The 26760-nt window shown below is 44.6% G+C and overlaps 1 protein-coding gene across 1 annotated transcript in view; it reads left to right on the forward strand.

Annotated features, from left to right (window-relative positions):
* The window catches only part of zfpm2a (zinc finger protein, FOG family member 2a), a 120113-nt gene that overhangs the window by 89444 nt on the left and 3909 nt on the right, over positions 1 to 26760 (forward strand). The window contains exons 6-7 of the mRNA XM_085422588.1: positions 25511 to 25717; positions 26337 to 26564. Coding sequence (XP_085278714.1) covers positions 25511 to 25717; positions 26337 to 26564 — 435 coding nt within the window. The remainder of the gene's footprint in view (positions 1 to 25510; positions 25718 to 26336; positions 26565 to 26760) is intronic.

A 26760-nucleotide genomic window follows, 5' to 3' on the forward strand; every position in this document is an offset into this window, starting at 1 on the left:
CGCATATGCCTATGGCTCTCACCATGAATTATTCAAAGGCTTCACAGAAGAGAGTGAGCAACTCGGCTCCATAGTAAACAGATTTTCTGCTCGCCATCCTCACAAATCTGAAGTGTAGGACATTGTAAGTACCAAATAATTACACGGTGGCCCCTTTTCCCTTCCTGTCTGAGTTAACCTGGCCTCAGAAATGCATTTTGGACTGAATAATATTTTGTCACTGGTGTAGCTTGGAGTTAATTGAAGTTTTGTCGCTCGAGACCTGCGAGTGCAGATTCACAAAACTGATGCATGAAAATGCAAGATCTGTGGACGTCCCCACTCGTGTAATTCCATGGAAAACACTTCTTTATTTCAGTATTTCTTATCCCATTTTTCATCTCATCAGACACGTTTGGTTGAGGAGAAGGCAGCAAAATGTTACCAGGATATTTGTCCACCCTGCTCTGTCCCTGTTGATTTATTAAACCATAATAGATAACGGCTCCAGAGTTTGACTCTGGCTATGTATAATCACTTTAGTTCCTTGCCGGCTATTGTGCTCTGAAATAGAAAATATGAATATTACATGGGTTTAAATCCCTACAAAACTTCCTTTTTTTTTCCAGAACAAGAAAATTGACATATCCATTGCATTACTGCAGCGCCCATCTTTGGCTAATGGAGATTTCACATTATAGTGCTCACATTATAGCACCATGAAATATGCTAAGCATTTAGGAGAAATGAACTTTTTAAATAGTTCATCACTGGGAATAAAAAAAAAGGGGGGTGGGTTCTATGAGATCCCCCCCCCCCAACCCCCAACCCCTCTCTTTTCTCTGCTTTGGGGATTTGCCCTGACCTTGAACTGCTCGTATCGTCCAGTGCAGATCTGTGGCGGTGACACATGTCATGTGTTGGAGAGGATTGAGGAGGAAGCGGAGGAGACAAGGGAGCGTGATCTTGGTCTGTAGCCCAGTCGAAGTCAGAGTCCGCCTTTGTGTCAAAGGATGGGCATGTTTGGCCCAAAACACAGACTGCACCTCATCCACTAATCTCAGCACGAAAACACCTTTTGGGTTGCTGACGAGTGGGGGAGGGGTGAAGACGAGCACTCGCGCATGTTGCGACGTTGAAGAACAGCGCGATGGGTTCAAAGCCGCCCTTAAATTCTTGGGCTGCAGGGAGGGACGTCTACATGGGGGAAGAACAAGAGAACGAGTGAAGTGGAATCTGTCTCCAGATTCCCCTCTTGTAAAGCCGACCTGGCTGAAGCAAAGCCAAGCTCCTTCTCGTTCTGCCTTGTAGGAAACCACGCCGCTCCCATGCTACACTCAGTAGGAGGACACAAACTGCAAAATAATAGATGCTATTCATAAAGGAACACCGTCTCAGGTATCCGCCTCCCCCTGTGTTTCAATCTCTGGTTTGCAGTCATGTAGTTGAAAGTGCATATAATCACACGTGAGTGAAGTTAACTCGCATATCGACCTGCGATGTTTCTTTCTGTCAGCGCGACGCTCGGCTGAACACTCCCTTTCCACCCAGGCAGATCGCACGAAGGTGGCGGAATAGTTTGTTATTGAATTGCAGCGTCTCTGAAATCCAGATCAAAAATCTGCACCAAAGATTAACATCTGTATTTAGGAAAGATGGCTACCGTCACATGGCTGACAACCGTCATTACACCCTGCTTACTTGTGAGCGCGGCTACCTTTAATCATCAAAAGGCTGCAGTTTGCCTTTTGTCGGGAGTTAAATTGACAGACTCAGACCTCGTTTGTATGCAGCGTCTCAAGCAGAGGCTGCGACTTTCAGGGTGTCTGCAAATAAATAAATCATAAAGTTTGTTTTTCACTCAAGTCAAAAGAGACCTTCTCTTTGTCTTTGTGCTTTTGGCGCCTTTTCCACCGACATGAGGCTAAAACCCCGAAGACTAGAGCGTTTAGGAAAGCTCCTAAATAGCGGCTCTGAAGCTAGGTTTGAGCTTTGTCATCACGCTTGAAGAATTTCCTTTTAATGTACTGTAATGTGAAATTCAGTGGGGACAAGTTTAATTGAGTTTTACACAAACCAGTTGGGAGTAGCGCTGGAAGGTAGGTGATGTTGAGGTTTTTAATCTCTGGCTCCGGAGAGGCTTGTTGACGGAGTGGTTCTTTCTCTTTGTGGAGAAAAAAAGAGGAAGCCTAAGAAATGATACATCCATGGATAAAACCAATTGGCAACCCTCAAAGGGACGGGGGGTGATAAGGCAAATCCAGCACTTGTAGAGAAATAAAAGAATCCAACTGTTCATTAAAACGGGAAACAAAACAGGCGATTGAGAAGGAAGGCAGACTGCTCAGTGGAGGAGTGAGTGAAACAGACAAACAGTGCCAGAGATATCAGAGGAAAGGATTGGAAAATAATCAAGGATTTGTGAAGAGAATTAATAAGAAAGATAGGCACAAATAAGCATTTTTCTGACTCTCTGCAAAATTAGGAGGGATGGACTACAATTATCAAACAGGGGAAATGGCATAAGCTACATAGACACCTAATTATAAAGGATAACCTAGATATGAAGGTTGCTGTCTTTTTATTTTACACACTTTGACTGTGAGGCAGTAGGGTCCTTTGTGTTCAGTAAACCAGATATTCGCTGGATAGAAAATATTGAGACACTATTCAGTATAGAAGTATTCTCTTATTCTATGCCAACAGTCTCCATCCTGTAACTAGTATATAATCCACTGAGAAAAGGGGGGATTTTAACCTCGCATAAAAAGCTTTTTCTACCACTGGAACTGTATTTAAACACAGATGCTTTGGAGCTGAAAGATAAAGCCAACAAGCAATCAAATAAGAAGAATAAATATTGTTACTGTTGCTATTCTTATTTTTTATTTTTGCACACGATTCAGGAAGTGTTACAACACTGGCGTGTGCAGTCAGTGGGTCTAAAAGTCACTGAGGGACCTTTTATGAGAATTTTTTATTGTACAAATTAAATCAGCCAAAACTTTATAGTGGTCTGGCCTCTCGACTGAAAACCGCAGAATGAAACCATTACTGACACAGAATTTAATATTCAACATCTTTTGAAATATCTCTGGCTGCTTGAGACTCCTTTAGACACAGGTCTCTTTTCAAACAATGTGCCAGGTATTTCTTTGAAAAGCAGGCGGACATCTGTGTGATGTTGCCGCTGGACTGTTTATTTCTGACAGTAATTCACCTCCTTGAGGTTAGTCGACTCTATCACCTGACCCAGCTCTCTGTAATGAGGTTTGGAGTCAGGGACTTAAGGTGATACACACAAAAGGCTAATGAAAGCCTGAAGAGGAGAGGTTGAAGGAAAGGCAAGGCGGGAGGTGAGCAGGGGTGAAGGAAATTGGCAGTGAAATAATCAGCACTTGTATGATCGGCCACTGAAACATTCCATTGGTGTTTTGTGTGAAAGAGAGCCATTCATCAACATATCAATAAAAATATGAAGCAGATTATTATTGTGTTTGCTTACCATGGGCCCCCATCGTAAATAATGGGTCTGCCGCTGCTGCCTGTATTAATTATAATTAGAATGCTGATAATGTGTGTGCTCTTTTATTACGGGAGCTGAATCAATTTTACAGTCTTATTCAGTCCCACAAGGTCACACAAAGTTGCCAGGGCGAGAGATGGCTCCTTGTAAAAGCCATTCTGCAATCAGGGCCAGGAGAAGCAGGAGAGAGAGCGACCCAGACTGGGCAGATAAACGTCTTCGTGGCTTCACCTAGCAGCTAACTTTAACTTTTTTTACTCATGGGATGGAGCGTGTGGGAAAAACAAAACTCTTTCATCACATTCACCAGTGCCTAATAAAGCTGAGTTTTCTTTCAGAAGCTGCGTTATTTCGTTTTTGATTACTCAAAAGTAGAAAAACAGCTGAATAAGCCATGTAAAATTGCAAATGGCTAACCTGTTAGCACTGGTAGCACATAGTGGAAACGCAGATATTAAATGGAATAAAAAACATGTATTCCTTTTTGGCTCTGTCCTTTCATTGCATGGCTCTTATATTAGCTAGTCACAAAGCATTTTGGCATGCATTTTAGTTTTGGGCTCTTGTACTGAACAAGGATTTTAATCAGGCTAAATGCTAAACTGTAGTCACTAGCTAGGTGCTAGCTTTAGATAGCATGCCTCAATTTTTTATTATTCTGACCAACAGGGTTGATGACAGATGTTAAAAGAGTGAGCTAAAAGAAAATTAAAAATAAGTTTTAATCACTATGAGTGATCTTTTTTACACTCATCTTTGAACAACATTTAAATTTTGAATCGCACATCTGTAAGTTCATCCGGTCTTTCGTCCTTCATTTAAGAAATATTGCAAAAATCAAAGCTTTTGCTGTCATTTAATTATTTGGAACTTTTAGTTCACTCATTTTCTCCTCCCTTGATTATAGTAATTAATTTTATACTTGTGTCACTTAGTCCTCCTTAGGCTATCGTTTAGTCAGTGTAGTACTGAGCAGTGAGACTGACAAAAACTAGCCGACTCTCACATATCACACCTATTCTTGCTTCCCTTCACTTACTCCCAGTGAAATACAGAATCCTCCTTAATAATGCTATTATTAACATATAAAGCTCTACATGGGCAGCCCCCTGCTTATAAATCAGTATGACTGAGACCTTATCGCTGCAGCCGACTTCTCAGATAATCTGATCACGGTCTCCTAATTGTTCCTTTTTCTTTAAAACTAGAGGTGATCGTGCTTTTGAGGCTGTCGCTTTGGATCAGCCTTCCTCGGCCTATCAGGTCAACCCAATCTGTGATTTGTTTTAAATGACTGACTATTTACAGTCTGTCTTTTCTTTAATCTTTCCCCCATTATTTGGCCCATAGTTTACATCTATATTTGCGTGTATTGAAGTGAGTATGTTGGAATGATTATCTGACCATGTGGATAATTATGTGTCTGTGTGTTTGTATTCATACTGTGAAGCACCTTTCTATCACTGGTGTTTTGAAAAGTGTCATACTGTCATGAAAATTATGATTCTTATGCTGTGATATGTTTTATAGTTAATGTAAAATAGCGATAACTGGATTTCTGCATTTTGCTGTTATGCTACAATACCAATGTTACTGTTACTTATTTCTCCGCCTATTGTTACTTTCATTAACCCCAAGCAGTTCTGTTGCATCTTGTCAAAGTGTAAAACCACACGAGAGATTACAAAAAACTGCTTTTCACCAGGGTGGTTCTTGTTGGGTTTGGTTTGCATTTGTTGACAGTTCACAGGAGAGAATGTGCTTTTTTTGGGGGGGGGGGGCAAATGTTGAATCTCAACTTAGTCTAAATTCATAAGGCACCCCGCTGGCCTGTTCCTCTGTTTCCGTCTTCCTCACGAGTTTGACTGTCAGATGGCCCAACAACAGTGGATCTCACCAGCCTATCAGCCAGCTCTTACCTTTATAGCTCACTGCGTGGCTTTAAAGGCTGGATTTAGCATGGCTTGGCAAGGTTCAAACCAACAAACCATGCCACAGATTTGGAAAAAAAAATCTACATATCTGTTCGCCCCATTTTCCCATTTGAAATACATTGCGTACAAGTTGCCACACACTAAATTTGTCCCCTCCCCACTACGAGCCCAAGACCACAGTGGTTTGTTCCTAATGTGTCTTCTCTGTGAGTCACCTGTTAGAACAAATAAGCCCATAATCTTTACAACAAACATGATCATCCTAATTAATGTTATGCATACACGGGGATTTGACCAATTAGAGATGCATATTTCTCTCTATATAATGCTGTTTTTCGAAATAGCTACATTGATTTGTTTCTATTAAAAACATCCCATATTCATATATATAGAGAGAGAGAGAGTGCAACATTTGCATTTTATGAATACTCTGCTATCGGTGAGCAAATATTTTTACATATTTCATTTGCTTGTGCCTCCTTTTGCACATTAATAATTGGGTGTGTATTTCCTTTCTGGGGTAAGTTGTTATTTTTTTTGCCTGTGAATGTTAAAATGACCCTGTGTTCCCCCGTGAATGCGTGCATCTGTCATAAAATTATACATTCCATCAGCCCTCATTGAACTGGGCATTGACTCTGTGCCGCAGACTCGGGCTCTGGCAGTGAATCTTGATTATGGATTCTGTGATATTGTAAATGACTTGAGATTCCTCTGAATGTTTCGGATTAATCGGTTTGTGCAGATGTGGCTCCCCTTTTCTTTTTCTCTTTTTTTTTGGTGGGCGCCATCTTGAACAGTTGCTCATTTCCATTCCGCCATCACATTCTGCATACAAAGCAGATTTGCAGATAGGTAATCCTTGTAAGGTTTTTAAAAGACAGGTTATTAGAGGATTGAGGGCTGAGTGTGTCTGTCTCCCTGTGTGTGTGTGTGTGTCTGCCAGGAGAAAAATTATGTACATTTTTTAAGTTGGTGACAATGAGCTGTGTCTCAAGGCAGGAGACATAGTAACTGTCTCCTTTCACTTCTCACCTTACAACATCCCACCCCCTTAAAAATGAGCACACACCAGGTACCCCCCGTGCACACAATCCCCACCTGCTCCCCCTTTTCCCTCTCCACAACCACCACCCAGAATTCTTTGAAATGCCTGGGGCTAAAAAGCTGGTTACTCTCCCCTGGCTTGCAGCTCACAGCTCCAGATTATTTCTGAATGCCAGAGCCGGTTTGCCCCCATCATCCTGCAAACCTGACACCCCCCCTCACCGAGCCCGACACTGTCTTCAGTGTGGCTCTACCTGTCACCTGTCAGACTCACCCCACCTTTAAGTGGCCAGTTATTTTCCATTGGTTTTAGATGTCTTTCATATCATGGCTCATTAAAGCGCAGCGCAGTAGGCAGCATATTTACATAGGCTACTGGGGAGGTTTTAATTTGCGTCGGTACAGAGCATGACCGGAACTGAAGAGTGCAGCTCTAAAATGACTTTTTCACACAACGCCTCCCGCACCCCCCGATCCGATGCCACCCTCCCCTCCGTCGTCCATTTCCCATATGAAAACATGTAGTTGAGCGTAATTGCTTGAGCAGGGCACAAAGACAGTGACAGAGCCGTCACCGAGGGGACCGGGGTTTCTCCCAAGCGACAGACCGGGAGGCCAATCAAAGCTGGCAATGAGCAGCCTGTGGTTGTGATCATTCTCCTGAATATATACCATTAGTCTCTTTGGAAAGTCCCAACTGTTTCAGCCACTGTGCAACTTCCTAGTGTTTACTCACTTTGTCTGGCTACTATTGTCATGAGTCAGTCCAGAATCTGACTGTCCTGCCATCTGCAGCTCCACATTCAGCCCAGTAACGACTGTGTTTATGTTTATTTAGTTAATTAGAGGATATTTCTCACTTTCAAATTGCTGCTTGGTTGGGTATTGAGCTTTACAGGCTTTATTCGTGCTTTTATTTTTTAAGTTGTGGGGGCAGTGTGATTCTACTTCTGCACATGGTGTCAAAATAAAGAAAATACATATAAATAACGAAACAGGCTGTGTTTTTTTCATGACAGAAGGGAGGCCTCTGTGCTAAATTATTTACATGACAAGATAGTCAGGCTGCCAACTTTTACAATTCTATCTCAGAATGTGTATAGCAGAGGAATAACGTAATTTCCCTGAGACAAGATTTCCGGCAGAGATTCCCCCTTTTCCCAGTTCACAGCAGAGACTCCCATATCAGTTGGAGAGACTATTATCAGCCTGCAGTTCAAGATTCTTTTCAAAAAGACAAGGAGGGATAGAGGCTGAGGCTAATATTGTCATAAGATGCTCTGTGTCACTCCCAAAATACATGGAGCACTGGGAGATTCGGTAGTTGCAGAGTCCGCTCCTCAAACATTTGCTCTCCTCCCACATCTCTCTAAGGAGTCGGCAGTACGCGAGCTCCTGCAGATGCACTCCAAATAGCAGGCTGTTCATCATGCATTGTCATAGAGCAGGCTCATTCCCCAGCTACCCCTCCCTCAACAATCCCCCTGCCCATGTAACCCCCCCTCCTCCACCCCCAATCTCGTCCGCCGATGCTCCTGCTGGCCCTACATCCCATTGCAGCGCTCCGATATCAATCAACAGCAATGAGGCTGGCTCCAGCTTCCTCACCGTCCCAAACAGCATCGCCTCGCCCCCTGCCCAGGCACCACACCCAAGCAAAAGATGGCCGGGATGCCATCCGGGACGGACGGATGGGTGGAAGAATGGACCGACAGACAGGCGAGCAGACACACACGCGGCCATGTGATTTCAGTGTAATTTTGGAAAGCATATTGTCTAATTTTGCCATCTGTCCGGGAGGGAGCGATGGCAGCGTGGAGCTCATTTGCCGTCTGCTTGCTTTATTGCGGCTATACAGAACAAGTTTTTGGAGCAGGATGCAGGCCTGGGTGTGCAGCCCACTGGAGCTGAGAGGCGTGTCGATGCAGGCACCAGGTTCCCACCACTCCATCATGGGCTACTGTGTGTCTGACATCCAGAGAGACATGCGGAACACCTCAGAATGAAAGCTCCGATTCAGTCGCTGCTGGGATGCATTAGAAATGTGACAGTAAGGAAATTTTCAAAAGCAATCTGAGAGCAAACTCTTGGGCGTTTGCTGTCCTCAAGTTTCTAAGGACAAGTTGGAAAAATGTTTCACACTCTATGACAGTTTTAGAGCTGTCGCTCATACCACCAGGCCGTTATGAATTTGGTCCAGTTTGCGAATGGCGAACGGTCATATAGATACACACGAGCGCGCGCACACATACATTGCTGTCACACATTGTGGATCACGTCTGGTTCAGCTGCTCCTTGGCTCTGACATTAATACAGAGCAGATTGGTGGAGATCTGCAGCCCTTGTTGTTTGATCTTTCCTCCTCTTGCCACATTTCCTGGCACTGCCCCCCTGCCACACCGCGTGGCGCAGGCAGGACTGGCATGGCCTCAACGTGCCTGCCAGGTTTGTTCTCTGTCTTCTTCCCCTTCCAACTTATTCCCTTATGCCCGCTCCATGGATTCAGTTCTGCAAATTACAAGAGCTCCCCTACCCCCAGCGACAGCCTGGATTCAAGAGACCTTCAATCTACCAGTTTGTCTTCTTCAGAAAGGAGCGATGCTACCTCGGCCTGCGATGTGTCGCTCAGTTTGCTTTTTTCCATGATAATTGTCCTCTGCAGTAAATTAGGTTATCTTCCTCATTCTCCTTTCCAAGTTTGGCTGAAAGAGTCTCCTCTGAAAATTTCATTTTGGCACAAATTACGTATGCTACCGAATATTAGAAGTATTAAGCTGTAAGGCCATGACTAAACATAAGATACAGGCCAAGCTACACCTCAGAACAAAAGACACTCTTTAGCCAGCGGTAGCCTCAACTTGAACAAACACTGTATTCTCTTATCAAGACCCCATCCCCTTTCATTCCCTGTTTATTTAAGACTGTCATTTGGCCTTTAATGCCTTGAGTCTCAATAGAGAAATTGTTTAAAATGTCACAATCGAATGTATAAATTAAAAGCAAATACACCTTGGAGGTAAAGGCAGCATCAGCATTATACCGCCTGTATAATCTGAACTATTTGTTCAAAGGAATTACGTCTGTGAGCCCCACACTCTGTGTCCCTTTCCCTGGCGTTCCTCCTGAGGTAATAATCAGGATGGGCAAAAAAGAAAAACACAAAAGCACACAAGCTAATTTGGTAATAACGTTGCCACGCAATGTCGGCACCCAATTTGCACGGTCTATCTGCCATTTTACAACAATCTGCCTTCCCTTTTATGAATCGGCATCAGATCTCAGCCCTATCTGCACCCCCCCTTTCTACGTTAACCACTTCATTTGTGACTAATGGCACACGCGCGATCGTTATCGTTCTAATTTATTCCAAGTTTAAGATGAAGGGCCGGATAAGGTGCAAGAGACAATAAGTTGAAAAAGCCAGTGTGATGCCTCAGTTAATGAGGCACATCGTCTTTTTTTATGTGTGTGTGCGCGCACCGCTGGGGTCAAAAGCACAACGCAGGCTGATTGAGAGTGAAGGGAAGAAAACTGAGATGGCAATTCAGAAAAGAGAGAGTAGGGAGGGAGGGCGAACCGTCCTCTTCGCTGAAAATCATCTTTTGAAGGAGATATAAGATCATCAGAGCCTTGTAATGGAAGCTGAGTGGGTACCTGGAGATGAAGATTGGCTAAAGTTTATGAGATACTGATTTTAAATGGATATACTCTAACTGCACCTTTAAATGGGCACATCCAGAGTGAGCTGTTAGCATAAAATAGATCTCTAAGGTTTGTCAAATGGAGAGTTTTCATACTTTTTATTCGTAAGGGGAAAAAATATTACCTTTGTTGCACAAAGGTGAACCTCATAATAACGCCTCTAAATTAATCACTTGATTAATTATATCAGTGTGTCTCAAAGAAAATTCACATAATATACAGTAAAATCTACAGTAGCTTGCTCTTAATTATTTACAGTAATCAGCTATAATCACATATGCATAAATAAAAAGGCAACATAAATAAAATAGGTTAAAATGTATCAGATCACTGATGTTTTCCATAATTTTAAGAGCTTGCAATGTAATATTGCTATAACTGCAACATCTAAAGCCGGCATGTCAAACTCATTTTACCCATTAATCTTAAGAGGGGCCGGACCAGTCTGTCAGTGCGAAGAAGTTTAACTCCACATTTAATCACTGAAATGTCTTAATATAAGAAAAAGAAGTGCAATTTCAACAGAATATATCAGTTTTTTTGTGTGATAAAGAAAGTAAATCAAAGAAATGTGTCAGCGTCACTCTTTGAATTTAACTTGTAAGAAACAAATGCCTAAAATTACAGAGAAAGTTCTGGTAGCTCATTGTGCAGACTGTAAATACAAATCTGTGAATTAACAAAAAAAATTTGTTAATTCACAGATTTATTTAGGTTTTTTTTTTTTACTGTGGAACTGCTGTAAAAAACAGTAGTATACATTTAATTGTTTATTTAAAGTTAAAAAAAAGTCGGCCAGAGGGAGTCTTTGCCAGGCCGACTTTGGTCTCTGGTCCTTATGTTTCTCACCCCAGATCTAAAGCATATTGCGATGATTTCATGGTTATTTTATGCACCATTGTGTTTGATTAATATTAAAAAGGTTTGTCCCAGCTCCTTCCTCGTGACCGGCAGGTAATACGTACGATGCATACAGTGACTTCTTCATTCATGTGTATACAGGGTTCGGTTCTGAATGAAAGCCTTTATACAACCACCATTAGAGAGCTTTTCTAAAAATCACGTTTCCATGCATGTGTTTGGCGTCTCCTGCTATCATTGTTTGAATTGATTTCCTGTGTGTTAAGGGCGTCATATTTGAAGCGATTCATTTTAAATGATAACTGCCCAAAGACATGCAACTAATGATGAATGCCGCTCATTGGTTTGGCAACTTTTCCATCTCTATGTACAGGAGAGAGAAAAGCTCTGTTCTGGAACGTAGTGGCTCCCTGACGTGAAAAACACAGAATCAGTCTGTCTCTCAGGCCTCCTGGGCAACATATGGAGCCCTCCAAGTTAGTGTTCAACTTCCCAACGGCTGTTGTGGAAAGTGTGGCTCTAGCTGCGGCCCTCAGAGAGCTAATTACCCCAACCAAGGCAGGATCTGTGCTGCCTGTGAGATAATAAACACAATTTGCATATAATGTCAACGTTTGGCATCCTTCAGCGATGGCCGAGGCCGCTCTCATGGCAAGCTTATAAAACATATCAATAAAAATAAATAAATAGAGAGATGTTTGGATTCATTCGAGCATTTTTCTATTAGAATTCTAGGTGCTTAAACCCTCACTAATTATCTCTCCCACCCTCCAGTGGTTTAAACTTGTGATTTGTAACAGATAAAAAGCCCCACATAAGGGATCCCCACAAATACATATTTAGCTGCAGAGTAATTAAGCTGTATTAGACTTTCATACCTGCCAGAGTGTAATACTGCACTGTTACACAGTGACGCTTTCAATTAATGAAAACGTCTAAACCAGCACACATGTGGGATCACTATGCCGGGTCTAGCTCCACTGTATTTGTCATGCGCTGTAAGCCAACACAATTACACAGACCTAACATAGTAATTGCTATGTAGCAGCTCTTACAATGGTAGAAATGGAATTACCTCAACAGAAAGTGCTAGCAGGTCTAATGGGAAATGGAGGACGAGAGAGGGGGGGGGCAACCTTTTACTGAACTGTAAATCATGCCTCACTTTTAAGAGGCGGGAAAATAAATAATGTCTGAAAGTGCAATGATTTCAGTGATTTAGGGGAGCTTTTGAGAAGCGTATTACTAGAGCTGACAGCTTGTGGGAGATAGACAGGTTGTGTTAAGAGGAAAGGATAAGAGGCTATGACATTATGTCTGCAGGGTTAAGGTGTCAGAGTCAAAGCGTGAACCACTATTACTGGATCAATACTTCTCAGTTTTGCACTTATCTCTGGCCCAGTGGTTAGCTGCAGCAGCTTTTCTGGATATACACAGGGACTAAAATGCCACTACTGAGCGACCTGCTTCATTTTTGTAACGCTGCAGAGGAGCATTGTAACAAAAAAAAAAGTTAAACATCTGAGCTTTTTTCACAGGGAGTGTTCAATTCTCCACTGAAGAAAAATAAAACGGGTCTGAGGGCCGTTATTCCTCTTGACACTCACCAGAACTGTAGCGCATTTTATTAAAATGCTCTTTTAATTCTGGACGGATGTCAGAAAATACAGGTTCGGCTTTTTATATTGCCATGCAGCGGGGTTTTCTCAAGTCCCGCTGCTGAAATGTGTCCTCAAGGAGAGCGATGTCCACCCTTTTTACGCTTTTAGGTATAGAAACAAAACCAAAAAATGCACTAATGTCATGTCCGCTCTTGCACAGGAAAAAGAACCGCTGTCGCAGTCAAGAAACAAGAAAAAGCGTGCACTTTCAAGTCTTTCATTAAACTTCTGAAGCCTCCGAGTTAATCCGTGCTGTACATAGAACAAAAACTCAGCATTCAACAATTTAAAAAGCTAAGAAAGAGAGTGGGGGGAGAGAGACACAGGAAAAGAGAGAGAGAGAGAGAGAGAGAAATGAGGAGGAGGGGGGGGGGGGGGGACTGGCCTGATCGCTACATATTCATATTCCTATGCAGGCGTTATCACTTAAAAGGCTTTCTAATTACAACAACAAGACAAAAACTCCTTGGATTCCTTCCAGACCCGCTAAATGATAAAATAAGCTTGCACTCTCTCTCCTTCTTAATCTCTGCAAAGCACCTTGGAGCCTCATCTCCCAAATACAGGCGAATGAATGTGAAAATGCCATTTAGAGATGCAGGTGTGACATTTGATAAGAAACTTCTGGATTAAATATGTTCTGCTAATGAGGAACCCAGCTACCCCATCAGGGCAAACTATTGGTGGGATTGTGTGCACGCTGATAACATTCCGCGCGCAAAACATCCAAATTCATTATTAATAAACAGCCGCAGTCTCTCTATCACACGGAAAGTCTGCATCCTTCAGTGGAGAGACGGGGATGTTGCGTCTCATTAGGAGAGGCTGAGGAAAAGAAGGGGGAGGTACGGGAGGTGTATGTGGCGGGGTAGGGGTATCGACTGTTTTCATATTTAGCTGTTTGGGGCCTTTTTGGGGGGGGGGAGGCGGGTGGTAAGAGACAATTTCAAAGGGTATGTTAATGGTGCATTGAATGTTGGAACAAAAGAGTTGAAAGTTTCAGGGGATCTGGCAGTGAACGTAATACTCTGGCTATAGCTAATACGGAAAAGAGGGGGATAGCAGGCTAAGCCATTGGTGCAGTAGACTGGGAAGTCCCTGGCCCCAACTTGACATTTATAACGATTTGGAGAAGATTAAAGGCGTATTACTGCTGTAGTCCATAATGTGGCTCTGTAATGAGGTGTGAGTGCATTACCGTCCTGCTTCAAACCTTTGAAGGGAAGACACAGGGAGAGCGGTTTCAAAGAACACGGATACTTGACTGTATTGTGGCCACCGCCAGTGAAAGACTCTGAGGCTGGGGAGCCGGAGTGAGGAGGGACTCCAGAGGCCTGCCAGTGGAAGCTGAGGCTGCCACCGTTGAAGCCTTGTCAGTCTAAACCAGCTTAGTTCAGCCAGCCAGCAAAGTGTCTCAGACTGACAGGCAGCACTTTGTTATTCGGACCAGTAACTGGAGGTCCATGTCTGCTGCCTGGAAATATTTTATATTCAAATAGAAATTAGAAATGGAATGTGTTATTTCAGGCACAGAATATGGCAGCTTTTTTTTAAGGTGCACACAAACTCATAGAGGGAGAAGAATAAAAACAGCTTTAGTAATTCTGCCAACACTCTGTTTTGACAATTATTATTTTTGGCCCAGTGGCTTTTTTTTCTTTTCTTTTTACAGTACATAGCAAAAAAGGGATGTCAGTGCCAACTCTAAAACCAGCCGCACACAAAAAAAAAGAATATTCGAAAAGGTAGTTTTTTAAAAAAAACGCTCGCGTTATCTGCAAAAAATAAAAACACAGGTAATTCGGCGTCAGCGTGTGCAAATGAAGGTTGCAGGTGTCGTCCGTCCATTTAAACGCTCTTTATGATGTTAATTAGTTGTTAGCGTAATTTTCCAGCCTCCGCCATCAACCGTGAGAAGTTCAGAGACCTGCTGTTTAAACTGAGAGTCAATGCCATGGCACCGTTTCAAGAGCTCCCGAACAGGACGCCCAGTGATAACGAACAGGTGATGGGGCCTGATGCCTATGGCAGCAGGATATTGCAAAGACAATTGAATTTGTCGGGAGAAATGAATCTTCTGGACAGCGTATCACATGTTAAAACAACACACATTGCATGCAATTTGCTTATGCAGGAGGGTGATAAAGTGTGCTTATTTAAAAGATAAACAAAGGTGGGGAGGTGCGGGTGGAGGGGGGGGGGGGGGGGGTCTTGTGCAGTAAATTGTGCATGTGTGTTTACTCCCTATGAGTAACGCCAGAGGTTTATAGTCCCAGACACGGGCAGCCGTGCTTTATGGCACCTCTGTTTGTGTGATAGGAGTATTTATGATATTGGAATTTATGTTGCGCTGTGTTCACACTGTCTTGAGTACTGCTGGTGGTCTGTATTTAAATGCACTTAAGGAGATTTGGTGTTTGTCTTCGCGTTTGACTGAAAGCCTTCGGATGATATCACTCTTAAGCGAGAGGTCAGATTCATTATCCTCGCCGTGCTTCGCGCAGACACCCCGGCCCTTCCAAGGTTAAATTCAAAACACTCCGAGCTTTTCGCGAGAAGTGTGAAAGCCGTCCGAATGGAGAGAGGAGTTTCATCTCCTCGGCCCCTTGCTAAGGCTAATCTTAACCCCACCCCACCCAACCCCCCGCAATAACATTTCCACTCCGCTTCCTCCAACTCCAGACATATTTGCTCTCCCTTGCTGCTCGTGTCCCCGTTAAGATTTAAACAGCAAACATAAAATGCGTAAGATAACCTGCGAGAGGCGGGGAGGGAGGGGTTTTGGAGAGACTTGACTCCGAACATTATTTTAAAGACCAGATCTGAGAGCTCCGGCGCAGCAGTCGGGAGCGATTATCTGCTGTGATCCCTCTCCGATGCACCAGTCATTCATCTGCCGATCCTCCAACCACCACCACCCCCCGCGCGCACACACACGTACAAACGCAGCCCTACGCAAAGGCAGACCCCTAATCATGTCGACACCGTGTGTCAGTGCCATGGATGAGCAAGGCCTAGAGATGAGAACGGCTCTGTAAACACGGGCAGGCAGCAGGGAGCTTCCCTGAACCACCCGCCCACCCCCCACGCTGCTTGGAATAAGCAAAAGAGAAGATTTAGGGATTTTGCGGGGCCCAACTTTGTAGCATCGGCTCAGGGTGTTTTTCCGGGGTGCTGCCGCTGGGATATTGTTCTTAGCTTATAAAGTGCCGCCCGCCCATTATAAGCCCTGTGTTTTTTGTCAGTAGTATTACAATCTTCTCTCTCTATTGCCTTGGATTTGACTCTTTGGTATCTACTGCGTCCCACATATTGTCTACATATTCTGTCGTTGACCTTTGCTGTTGACCTCTCACATTCAGATAAACCAGCAGGATCTTTACGAGGAAGTCTCGTCATACTGCTGACACAGTTTCTTTCTTAAAGTGACCTCTGTATTCACAGACCCGCCCACCCCCGTCAATTATGAACTATCATGATAGAGTAGTAAATCTACTGCGCATCAACTGTGTGTATTCCATAAACAGACTAATACAATTGGCTGTATCAAATGGGATGTATATTAACAACAGTCGACCGTGCTCTCTCTCCCCCTGTCAGGATTCTATTATGGAGCATACTCCCGCCCCTTGTTTTGATACAGCGGTAATTTAAAGACCGATCTTAATTGACTTATTTTTTCCGCATGTCTGTCGGAGCTTGTGCATGCACTGCAATAAGAGTCTTGTTTCTTTATTGGGCCACACACAATGTACTGAGTTCAATTTTACCATTCATAATGAATGCAGCCTCGCCATTCAAATGCAGCCATAAGCACACAGCAGATAAGAATTTAATTAAATGTAGATTAAAACCAAACAGGAAAACACACTGGCTGATAATTTTTTATCACGTCCCCTGGTCATATTTTTTTCTCCCCCCCCCCCCCCCCCTTCATACTTTCGACTTGTTCTTCCTTGGGCTACGTCTTTTTTCAGCTTGCCAAAAAAGTGGCGAAACCACCTCGCACATCTCACCGTGGCGCCGTGAGATTGTGTAAAAAATGCAAAACGAGGGGCGGTCACACGATTAATCAGAATCCTCGTGTCTGGGGGAGGAATGGAGGCTGGCGGAGGATTGAGTTGCGGTGGGGGTGGCTGGGAGGGGGTGAGTGCACAGGGGTGCAAGGAAGGAATTAGTTGCTTCATCCCGAATTTGCATCATATTCCAAAAGGACAATCCCAGCACTGTAGGCAAGGGGAAACATATCTCGCTCTCTGCAGGAACAATTAAATATTTCCTACAATGCTGAATAAATGTCACCTTCAGTATCAAATTGTCCATACTTGCTAAACATGTTGTTACAGTGAGTGCCTCGAAAGCATGCCCGAAAAGAGAGGAGCCACAATATTTTATTTATTTAATTTTTTTTAGATGTGGACCACAGCCTCAGCTAACTGTGCACCTCCAGGCACTAATAGTGTGTTGAACTCCACCGGGGATACCAGCGAGCAAGAGACAACTCCAGTCCTTGTCAGGGATTTCCCTCTGTTGGAGCCTTCCACTGGGGGTGCTCGGTTACATGCTAAACACACAGTGTTTGAACATTGCCACCCTGCTCGTCGTCCGTTTTAATTCCAATGAAAACTGACAGCCCTGGTGTTAATGACAAAGTAAACAGTTAGTTTCTGTTTTGCTTTTTTTCCTCCTCGGGAAATAAATGCATTAATTTTTCACCATCTGGCGTACTTATCACATAGCATATTTCAGCTTTTCCAACACTTTCAGACAGCTGTTGGGTTACCTGAGTGATTCCGCTCACAGTACGGCGGCTTCTTTTAATCGGAGGTGATGGTGTCATCGCCTGCGTGCACGTGTTCTGTTCTGTTCTATTTCTTTTGCTCTCTTAATGCTGCTGTTGCATTAGCAGAGAGGTTAGAAACGTGGCGCTGGTAAGCGTGGCAGTGGACTTTAGTGTCCGTGCCATCCCCTGCCACCTCCACAGCGGCCGACACCGCCGTGCCGCTGCCTGCCCGGCTGCGCCTGTGCCTGCCTGCCCACCGCGCCGGTGCTGCATCTCAGTTCCACTCTATTACCCTCACGCAGGCGATTGGCCTTTTCTGTGGGGAAAAGAGCAATTTCCTGTCGCAGTCTGTTTGATCAAGTGCTAAACCCTTGTGATCAATAGAGAGACAGATGTCGGCTCCAGATGGCCGCGTGGTGATACCTGGGGCAGAGAGGGGGCTTGCCAGGACGACAGAATGGCAATGAGCAAGGGCAGCGGCTGTGCTCCCGATGCACTAGCCACCGAGACACAATGTGACAAACGCAATTAGGCCTTTTAGCCGCAGATTATTTATTTCTCTCGCAAAAACCGTCAGAAAATTTAATTAGCACATACTTTAAGCAATATGTAGAATTACCGGGGTGCAGAGATGGAGGGCATGCTGGGATGCTGCACAAGTGACTGGTGTGCGTGTCAGAGCGCGTGCGCGCGTGCATCGCTTGTCCTGTGAATACCAAATGAGCGTGCTTGTAAATAAGGCTGGCTTTGCAAATAAAACAAGCACATTTTTAAGGCATAAATCGGTTGGTGTTCGTAAAGGAAGAAAAAAACAAAACACATAACTCTATAAATTCCGTTCCTCGTGACCAGATCAATAAATGTTGAATTCCAAAAAGGATGACAGGTGCATCTTTCTGGCTCTCTGTCCTTCTGGAGAGGAAAAAAATAACTGCCAGCACCAGAAGGCCAAAATAGACCTTTCCAAATAGGAGAGACAGAGGAGGAGAGAGGCTCCCATTTTTTTAAACGGCAAGCATTTGCATTAGGGCTGGCATCCACCATACACCACAAATACACACACACAATCACGCTCGCACACACATACACCCACACAAATGCAGACTGGCCAGGCAGCCCATGTGGCGTAGGGCCGGAGCCATGTTGGAGGAACCACTGAGGCGCATGGCGATGGCGCGTTGCTCTCCCAGGAAAACCAAACGCGTCGCCGTTGGCCCCGCGCCGTTCACCTGCTCCCGCCGAGGCATGATGGGTAGGGGGACACGGGCCACGGGGCCGCAGCTGGAGGGAAGGGAGGGGTAGAGTCTGCCGCGGTGTCCTGTCACGAGGGGTCTTCTGGTCCCATTAGCAGGGCTTGGTCAGGACGGGCCCCCAACCAGCCTGCCGCCGCAGCGGGGGCCGCAGTAAACACATGTCGACTGGCCACAACCAGGACACAGGCAGCACTACCCGCAGAGAAGGAGAGCTAATAGAGTGCTCAATGGGACAAACCTGTCCAAATAAAGAATAAAGCAGAGCGGAGAGAGGAGCCAGTCAGAGCTTTTCCTTTAATAGTCTACTCCACTTTACTGCGGACGAGGAGAAAGCTGACTGTGTGTGTGTGTGGCAGCTAATGAGGGAGAGAGCGAGCTTTGTACTGCAGGAATGTGGCTGTGTATTGTTTCAGACTGACAGCACAGAGATCCGGAAGCTTAAAACGTCCTCAGTAGAAATTTCGTGCTCGTGGGAGAAGGTTTAATTTGTTTGGAAAAACAGAAACGCATCCAAATGTTTTTGTGCATCTTTCTTTTTAAAATAAAAAACAACAAAAAAAGAGAGAGCGAACAGCAAAGCGGTTGACGTGCGGGTAATTCCTCCTATAATTTAATACATTTCATTAGAAAATAAATAAATCTGAAATTGAAATAGTCGGGCTCCGTCATAGCACCCTAATGGAGCAAAAATAGCTGCTAATTCACATTTCTATTTTCTTCTCCCTCAAAAATGATTACAACACCATTACCAGGCAAACATCCCCCTGCCAGCCAGTATCGTTCTCACTGTGCTTAACAAAAAAAGGGAAAAAACTACACAAATCTCCGGAGACCAGCCACGGAAATGTCTTTTAATTTCAAAGTGAAACATTTAATTCTTGCTCTGTGAAACATTTGCTGAATCACATCGTTGCATCATTTTTTTATATATTTTTTTTCAAAGACTTGATAAACGTGTGTGTTGAAAGACGTTGCTCCTTCTTCTTCAGCTTTTATGTCTTTGTTGCCTGTGAATGTATACAGTAGAGAGCGGCGTGTGTGAGGCTCCCCTGGGAGGACTTTTTAATTTGTGGATTCTGACCCTCGTGCCATTCGCTCAAGGCCATCCATGAGCTCTCGGTACCGGCTATATCTGGAAAAAAAAAAAAACACTTGATACTAAAATTAGTCCAGACACTGTAGTAGTGCAGAACGAGAGGAAAAATCTTGAGGAAGAGAGAGAGACAGACAGAGAGGTGTGTGTTTGGTGGGGGTGGGGGGGTCAGGCTCAAGTCAGGGCTCTGTAAACACATATTTACTGAACAACATTTATTATTACCCTGGAAAAAAGGACACTGTCTTCCTGCCAGACTTCTGAATTTTAATATATATTTTAATATAAAACATGTTGAAAAGTGACTAAACCACTCATGCAATTGCAGAAATGTGGCAACAACACACGCACGCACACATTTAAATAAAGAAAAGAGTGAGAAACATGAAACATAGCCCTGCGCACACCTAATATTCAGCCACAGATCGAATAGAAATGAGGTCGGGCGGATTCCTTTTGAGCCAAACGCCTTTTTTTTCTTTGTGAGAGTAAAATCTTTAGCACCTACCTGCAAGGATGTATAGGCAGACTGGCATCTGTGCTTGCCCTGCCATGTCTGAGGCATCTCTGCATCATCGTGGCAAAAAAAAAAAAAAAATAATCATCCAAGGACTGCAAGCTTGAGCAGGAGAAGAGTGCCTCCTAGTGGCAGAGAGCAAGCATGAACAGGATTGGAGGAAGCAGAGAGTGAAAGGGAGGGAGAGTCAATCTGTGTCAGAGCCTCGTGAAATAATAGTAGAGTCAGCTAATTCTAGTTTAGTGTACCGTCAATAATAGTAAGCTTGTTTGACCCCGCGAATGATGTTCCAGCTCGGGTCCAAGCTCAGCGCTTTCCTTTCTTGCCGCCGGCTCGCTCTGGCTCGGGGGACTGTGACGGCTGGTTTGACAGCCGTGAGTCATCCTAATGTGCTCGACTCTGGTGATCCAGAAACAGTCCAAATATTTACCAGTATTCACGAGGAGGATGTGTTTAGCGTTTGTCACGGCACCATCGGGTCCGCTCGTCAGGTGCAGATACAGATATTATTCATCCACGTATTAGTATTTCCACCGGATCCGTTGGGTTGGCGGGTAGGGAGGAAGTTGTTTATTGTGTCAGGTTGTAATTCACTCCTTCTCTGATTGGAGCTTTGTGAAAGCTAAAAAGAAGAAGAAGAAGCGGTGACTAACGGTGCACAGCTACTTGATATTCGTAGGTGCAAGCAGCTTGTTCCCATTTGACCAGGAGGAGTCGGAGCTGATTTAAAGACAAGAAGAGTAGAGGTCTTTAATTACAACCCTCTCTGTGGCTTCAGGCACCACTGGCCTCACTTCACAATTAAGACCAGCAGTTAGCGCAGAGCCAACAGACGGAGACGAGCACTTTAAGAAGCCGAGGGAAAAAAAGAAAAAAGAAGTCTCCACAACATCATTCTTGACAAAGGAACATCTTTTTTTCTTGTCTTTTTTTGCTATCTAGAATTAGATATTTTAACCTTTTGCTCTTTTCTACAACATAATGGGATCAGCAAGCACTTCGGCACAAGTATACCTCACAGATCTCCCTTTCAAGCTCGGCCATTTCTTCACCTGCAGAGTGTTTCTTTGTAACACATGACCCCACGATGCATTCAGATAATGCCGACGGGCCGGCGTTAGTGTTCCCAGAAGCACCGTTCAACCCCTCCCATAACACACAGGCTGGTATGCAGCGGGACTGTACTCCAGTGCCGTAATGGCCTCTGCAACGGTAATGTGTTTGGACAGATGGGAGAGGCAAGTGCTGATGTGCTTAACTACGCATTTTACAGCTAAACTATTAAAGAGTTGTGCTGTTTACACACCAACATTTGAATACCTGTCTTCAGGCCAGTTTAATTATCCGGGCCCTTCTGTTATTTCTGCTGCTTTGTTGTCTCTCAGCTTTTCGCACGAGGCATGAGAGATTTGTTTGCAACTTCATTAAGATATGGCGCTGGTGGTGGTGGTAGCGGTTTGCAGGGTGCACAAAAAAAAGAAAAATAAAGGGGGGGAAGAAAAATATTTGAAAAAATTCCTGCTCAAGTATCTCATATTCTCTTCTACCAACACCACCCCCCAACACACACACCCACCCATCCACACAGATACTGTACACATCCGTTTTTCTTATAAAGTCATTTAAAGTGAGAAAATTAAAAAATGCCCCTGTGATGCGTGCACTTTGAAATCTCTCAGGGCTTTAGGCAAAGGGGAGGGGACAGACGCCCCCAGTGCCTGCGATTCATCCTGAGACGTTTGATTAGTTTATGAGTGCTTATAGAGGGGTGGGGGGGAGAGAAGGGTTTGCATTATAATTTTTGTTTCATGAATTCCTTCATATGTTCATCTTCAGCTGCGCGTTCAAATAAACCATTAATCAAACAGAGGAGAAGAGAAGGGAGAGGGCATTTAGCCAGCAGAGCCACAGTCTCGGGGCCTCAGTGAGCTGGTGGATATGGTATTGAGAGACTGTAGGAAGCAGTGGTTTTTAATTATCTGGACTACGTACAGGATGCCGTTTTTGATTGTTTTAATGAGGCAGCTGGCCTATTGTCTCCCCTTAATTCCTCCATTGTTTTTAGAATATGTCATAGTTCTTTATTCTTTTATCAGGTGCTCTGCAGGAGGATTTAGACAATAGCCTTCATTCCAACTGCATTGGCCACTGCACAAAGGCAGCTCACACTGCAGACAGCAGGCAAACAAGTGCAAATCACAAGCTGCACTTTTCCCAGCCTTTTCCCCCAGTTTCACAACTTAACGCTTTTGGTCTTTCACTCTTAACTCTTGACCCTCACTCCCACCCCCCTCGCACACATACCCCCACCCCTGCTTTCCTTTCCTTTCTTTCATTTCCCATTGCACCATGGGCATAGGTGGCCCGCCCCGTGTTTCTGTGATTTAAATCACCTGTCACGGAAAAGGGCCATCAGAGGCAAACAGGCATGACGGATTTTTCGAGAGCGCTCCTTCATGGGGTATTTGTTTTTTGTCTGTTGCCCACCTGACGCCTCCACGCAGTCGCTTTTCAGAGCCTTGTATCTCCATATGTGCATGAAACGGACATGTTTCTGCACACTCGTTCTGTGAATGCACACATCTCTGCGCGCCCGCACCGTGGGCACGCATACGCATGCATGTTTGTTTATGTGAGGATGCTATGGCTGCACACTTAATCATATCAATTTCAGATTTGTGACACAAAGCTACGCAAAGGATGCATGTCAAGTCTGAATGTAGATGCGTAACGTGTAGAGCTGTAATAATCAAAAATCAGAGGGGAAGCAGCTGCTTGTTTCCAGTTCTCATTCTGATGACAATATGCTTTAAACTACACTTATAATCCTGCAGCCTGAGCTCATGTACCTTACTAGCCTGTCTTGGTTGAGTGAGTGAGTGGAACGAGCAGAGTGCTGCCTCTGTGTTTTGTGCGGCTCACTAAAACTGGGACATGCAGTCCTAAAAAACTCACTCCCAGCATTCTCACACACAACAGATGGATCTGTAGCATTCTTGGCTGAAGGGATGCAATCTGAGCGCATATTCCTCCATGAAAATGCAGTTTTAAAAAAAAAAAAAGGCGAAAGATTTCCATCAGACTCCACATAATCTGCTTCATTTTCAGCTGAGAGAGCATACAGCATCTTTGATTTTGATTGATCTTCCCCACCCCACCCAAGAAAACACTGATTTGTATCTGAGCGCCGAGGCCTCGTTGGTAATTCCCTTTGTAAGCGCGTTTTTGAACTAAGGAATCCTCGCGGAGGAGAGAAACTTTTTTTTTGTGGCTATGGCTGCGATATATTCCACCGCCATTGTCAGTGGCAGTTTGTATCTACCTTGATGGTAACTTGGGCAGACAGTGGAGAGGAGTTTTGTTATTTTAATTAGGAGATAAAAATTCAAAGGGCCTCTCCAGGCAGTGTGTGGTATGACAGAATCAAAACGATGAAGTGGAGCGGCCTGAAGTGTGTGTCTCGTCACAGCAGATTGGACGACAGATAGGCACTGCTCTTTAAAGTGGCGCTGGGACGCACGCGCCCATGCACACACACACTCAAGGGGAAGGGGAAGTGTGCACACAAATGGGACTTTGAGAGATAGCATATTTTAATACCATTTCAGTCCTTTGACACATTTGTGCTGGTCTAATTTCCAGTGCTTCACCAGCAGATAGGAGAGGGCTAGAGAGGTTTTAATCAGGACAGTGATGCGAAATCTTAAATATTCAATTTCCTGTTGAAATAACGGGGCACCTCATTCTGCAGACTTAACAGCGATTTGGACGTAACGCGTGCCGTGGCGGCGTAAAGACTTGGCGGCTCCGTCTCTGTGGCCGTGCCTCTAATAAACAGACAGAAAAGTGGATTGCTCCTTCTTGCACCTTCGCCGTGTCTGCAGGGCGGTTTTAAACCTGGTGATTCACAGGTTTTGTGTAAACATGAGTAATCAGTGTTGCCCATGTGCCGGGGCTTTCTATAGCAGTGTCCCCCTGCCTTCACACCTCTCCTCAGGACTCTCTTTATTCCGCATCAGCCAGGGCTCAAATCACATGTCTCCCGTCGCCGCCTCCCCCCTTCTCAGCCTGACACTCCGTCGGTATGTTTGCACATCTTTGAAAGCTAACAGCACGCTTTAATTAATTGTCCAGCTTTCCTCAGAAACAATGTCCTAATTCTGCCATTTAGCGGCGGCGTATCATAGTTTGTTGTTATCTCCCCAGCCAGATTTCTGTAAATAGTCATATTAAAAACTTTAATCTCTTCAATGGAAAATGAAGTGCAGCTGAAAAGCCTGTCATGTGCTGAGATAAATATTATCTAAGCTAAAACCTTCACTCTCTCCCTCTGCCACCCTCCCTCCCTGCTTCCTCCTGCACACCGCCCCACCCCACCCTTTCTCCGACTTAATGAATATGTTCAGAAGATTTCAGAGGAATGTTTAATCCCAAAACACAACAATCTAATATTATGGAGGCCCTGTCTCAGTGTTCTAGCTGACTACAGCACTCTAGACTACAGTTTAGCCCAGCTGAGGTGCACTTTGCTTCTGGATATGAGTGCCAGGAGCCTTGAAAGAAATTTGAGTGGCAGTAAAAAAAAAGATGAAGGATATTCACCAAAATTATCGAGAAAATAAAAGTACGCGAGATTTGTGCCCTCACGCCAACGTAAACAGTCACCCTGCTCACGGTGCTGAAAAATGACATTTAAAAAAAGCGAGTGTCTTTCAGGAGAGTGCGAAGAATCTACACATCTCAGTGTTTTCATTGATACAGCAGAAAGAAAGAAAAACTGTCGCACTAAAAACTGCTGCCAGCTTGCTGACAGTTATCAAGAGTAATATTGGCGCTGACTTTAGAAAACACATGTTCCTGCTAAGAACTTTCCGTTCTGGTTTATTTTTTTGTCATTTTGATGACCTGACCCTTTGTATTTCTGACGATTTGTTATTTAAGAATACTATCAAGACTTCAGGATGATTCATTCAAGCTCCGCAGTTACGCAACACCCATTCAAGTGTTTGACTTGTGCGCAAGCAATTACCATTTCTCCTTCTGCGTAATGCTCTGACATTTAAGACCAGAATTAGTCGCGCGCGCACGAAACGGCGCTCTCTCCTCCCTCGCAGCAGGCGTTTAAACGTCTCCTCTATCTCCTGTTTTGTCCAGGTGGCCAACTGTGGTGCACAACCACCAAGAACATGATGGAGGGCGAGGAGCTGGTGGCGTTTGCGGTGGACTTTGACTCCCGTCTGCAGCCGGTGAACCACATGTCTCTGAGTGAGGGCATGTACCCAGCCAGGCTGCTGGACAGCATCCAGCTCCTGCCGCAGCAGGCCGCCATGGCTTCCATCCTGCCCACTGCCATCGTCAACAGTGAGTGTCTGCACATGCACCGGCACCGGAGCTGGAACGAGATGTGCTTTTGTTTAGACATGCACAATCGCACTTCTGTTCTGTCTCTCTCTCACACACACACACACACACACACACACACACACACACACCAGTCCACAGCCTGCACTCAGTCACCTGCTTAACAAGGAGCGTCGTCTCCGCCCGGGCGTAGATTAACCCAGATGAGTCTCTGCGCTGGAGATAAGAGCCATCGACCTTCAAGTTTGGGGGGGTTCACATAAACACACTGAGGCTCGAACTAACGTGTTAATTGCAAAATACACGCCTCATGCAAATAGTGTGTTTGTTTACTTAGCGAGGGCTATCTGGGTTCAGCTCGACAGGGAGGCTTCTGTAAGCAGATGGTCCAGTGTTCTTGTTTGCCCTTGAGAAAGGGCACCAACCCACTGGTAGCAACACAGCGATATGCTGCAGCCGAGGATTTGGTGGAAAAGCCTTTAACGCAGGCTTTGAGAGGCAGGACTGTAGACGTATGAGAGGAGCTTGCGCAGGCCCTTTATCTGTAAATATAAAAGTGCTGTTTGTATCCTGATGTCACATCCCCTCTGTCCCTTTCTGTCTCCCCACCCCTCTCCAGAGGACATCTTCCCCTGCAAAGCATGTGGAATCTGGTTTAGGAGCGAGAGGAACCTGCAGGCTCATCTCATGTACTACTGCAGCGGGCGGCAGAGGGAGCCAGAGACGGTGGTGGAGGAGAATGACAGTGGCCCACACCAGACCCCCAGTATCTGTCCCTTTCCACAGTGCAATAAGAGCTTCTCCGGACCCAGGGCCCTAGAAATGCACTTGAGCACCTCGCACAGTGGTGAGTATTAAGGTCATGGGTCAGAGAGGCAACAGATATCTTTTTTTTTTTTTTTTTTTTTTAATGTATGGATCCCCCAAAAGCCAAAGTTCACTAAATATTAAATGAAAGCCTGCAATTATTCACATGGTCTTTAGGCTGGCTTGAAAAAAACCCCAACTGTCATATATTTTGAGGAATATACATATCGTACTGT

The sequence above is a fragment of the Rhamphochromis longiceps genome, linkage group LG11 (genome assembly GCF_057381845.1).
Source record: "Rhamphochromis longiceps isolate RC_006_pf linkage group LG11, R_longiceps_female_GT1.1, whole genome shotgun sequence".
Lineage (NCBI taxonomy): Eukaryota > Metazoa > Chordata > Actinopteri > Cichliformes > Cichlidae > Rhamphochromis > Rhamphochromis longiceps.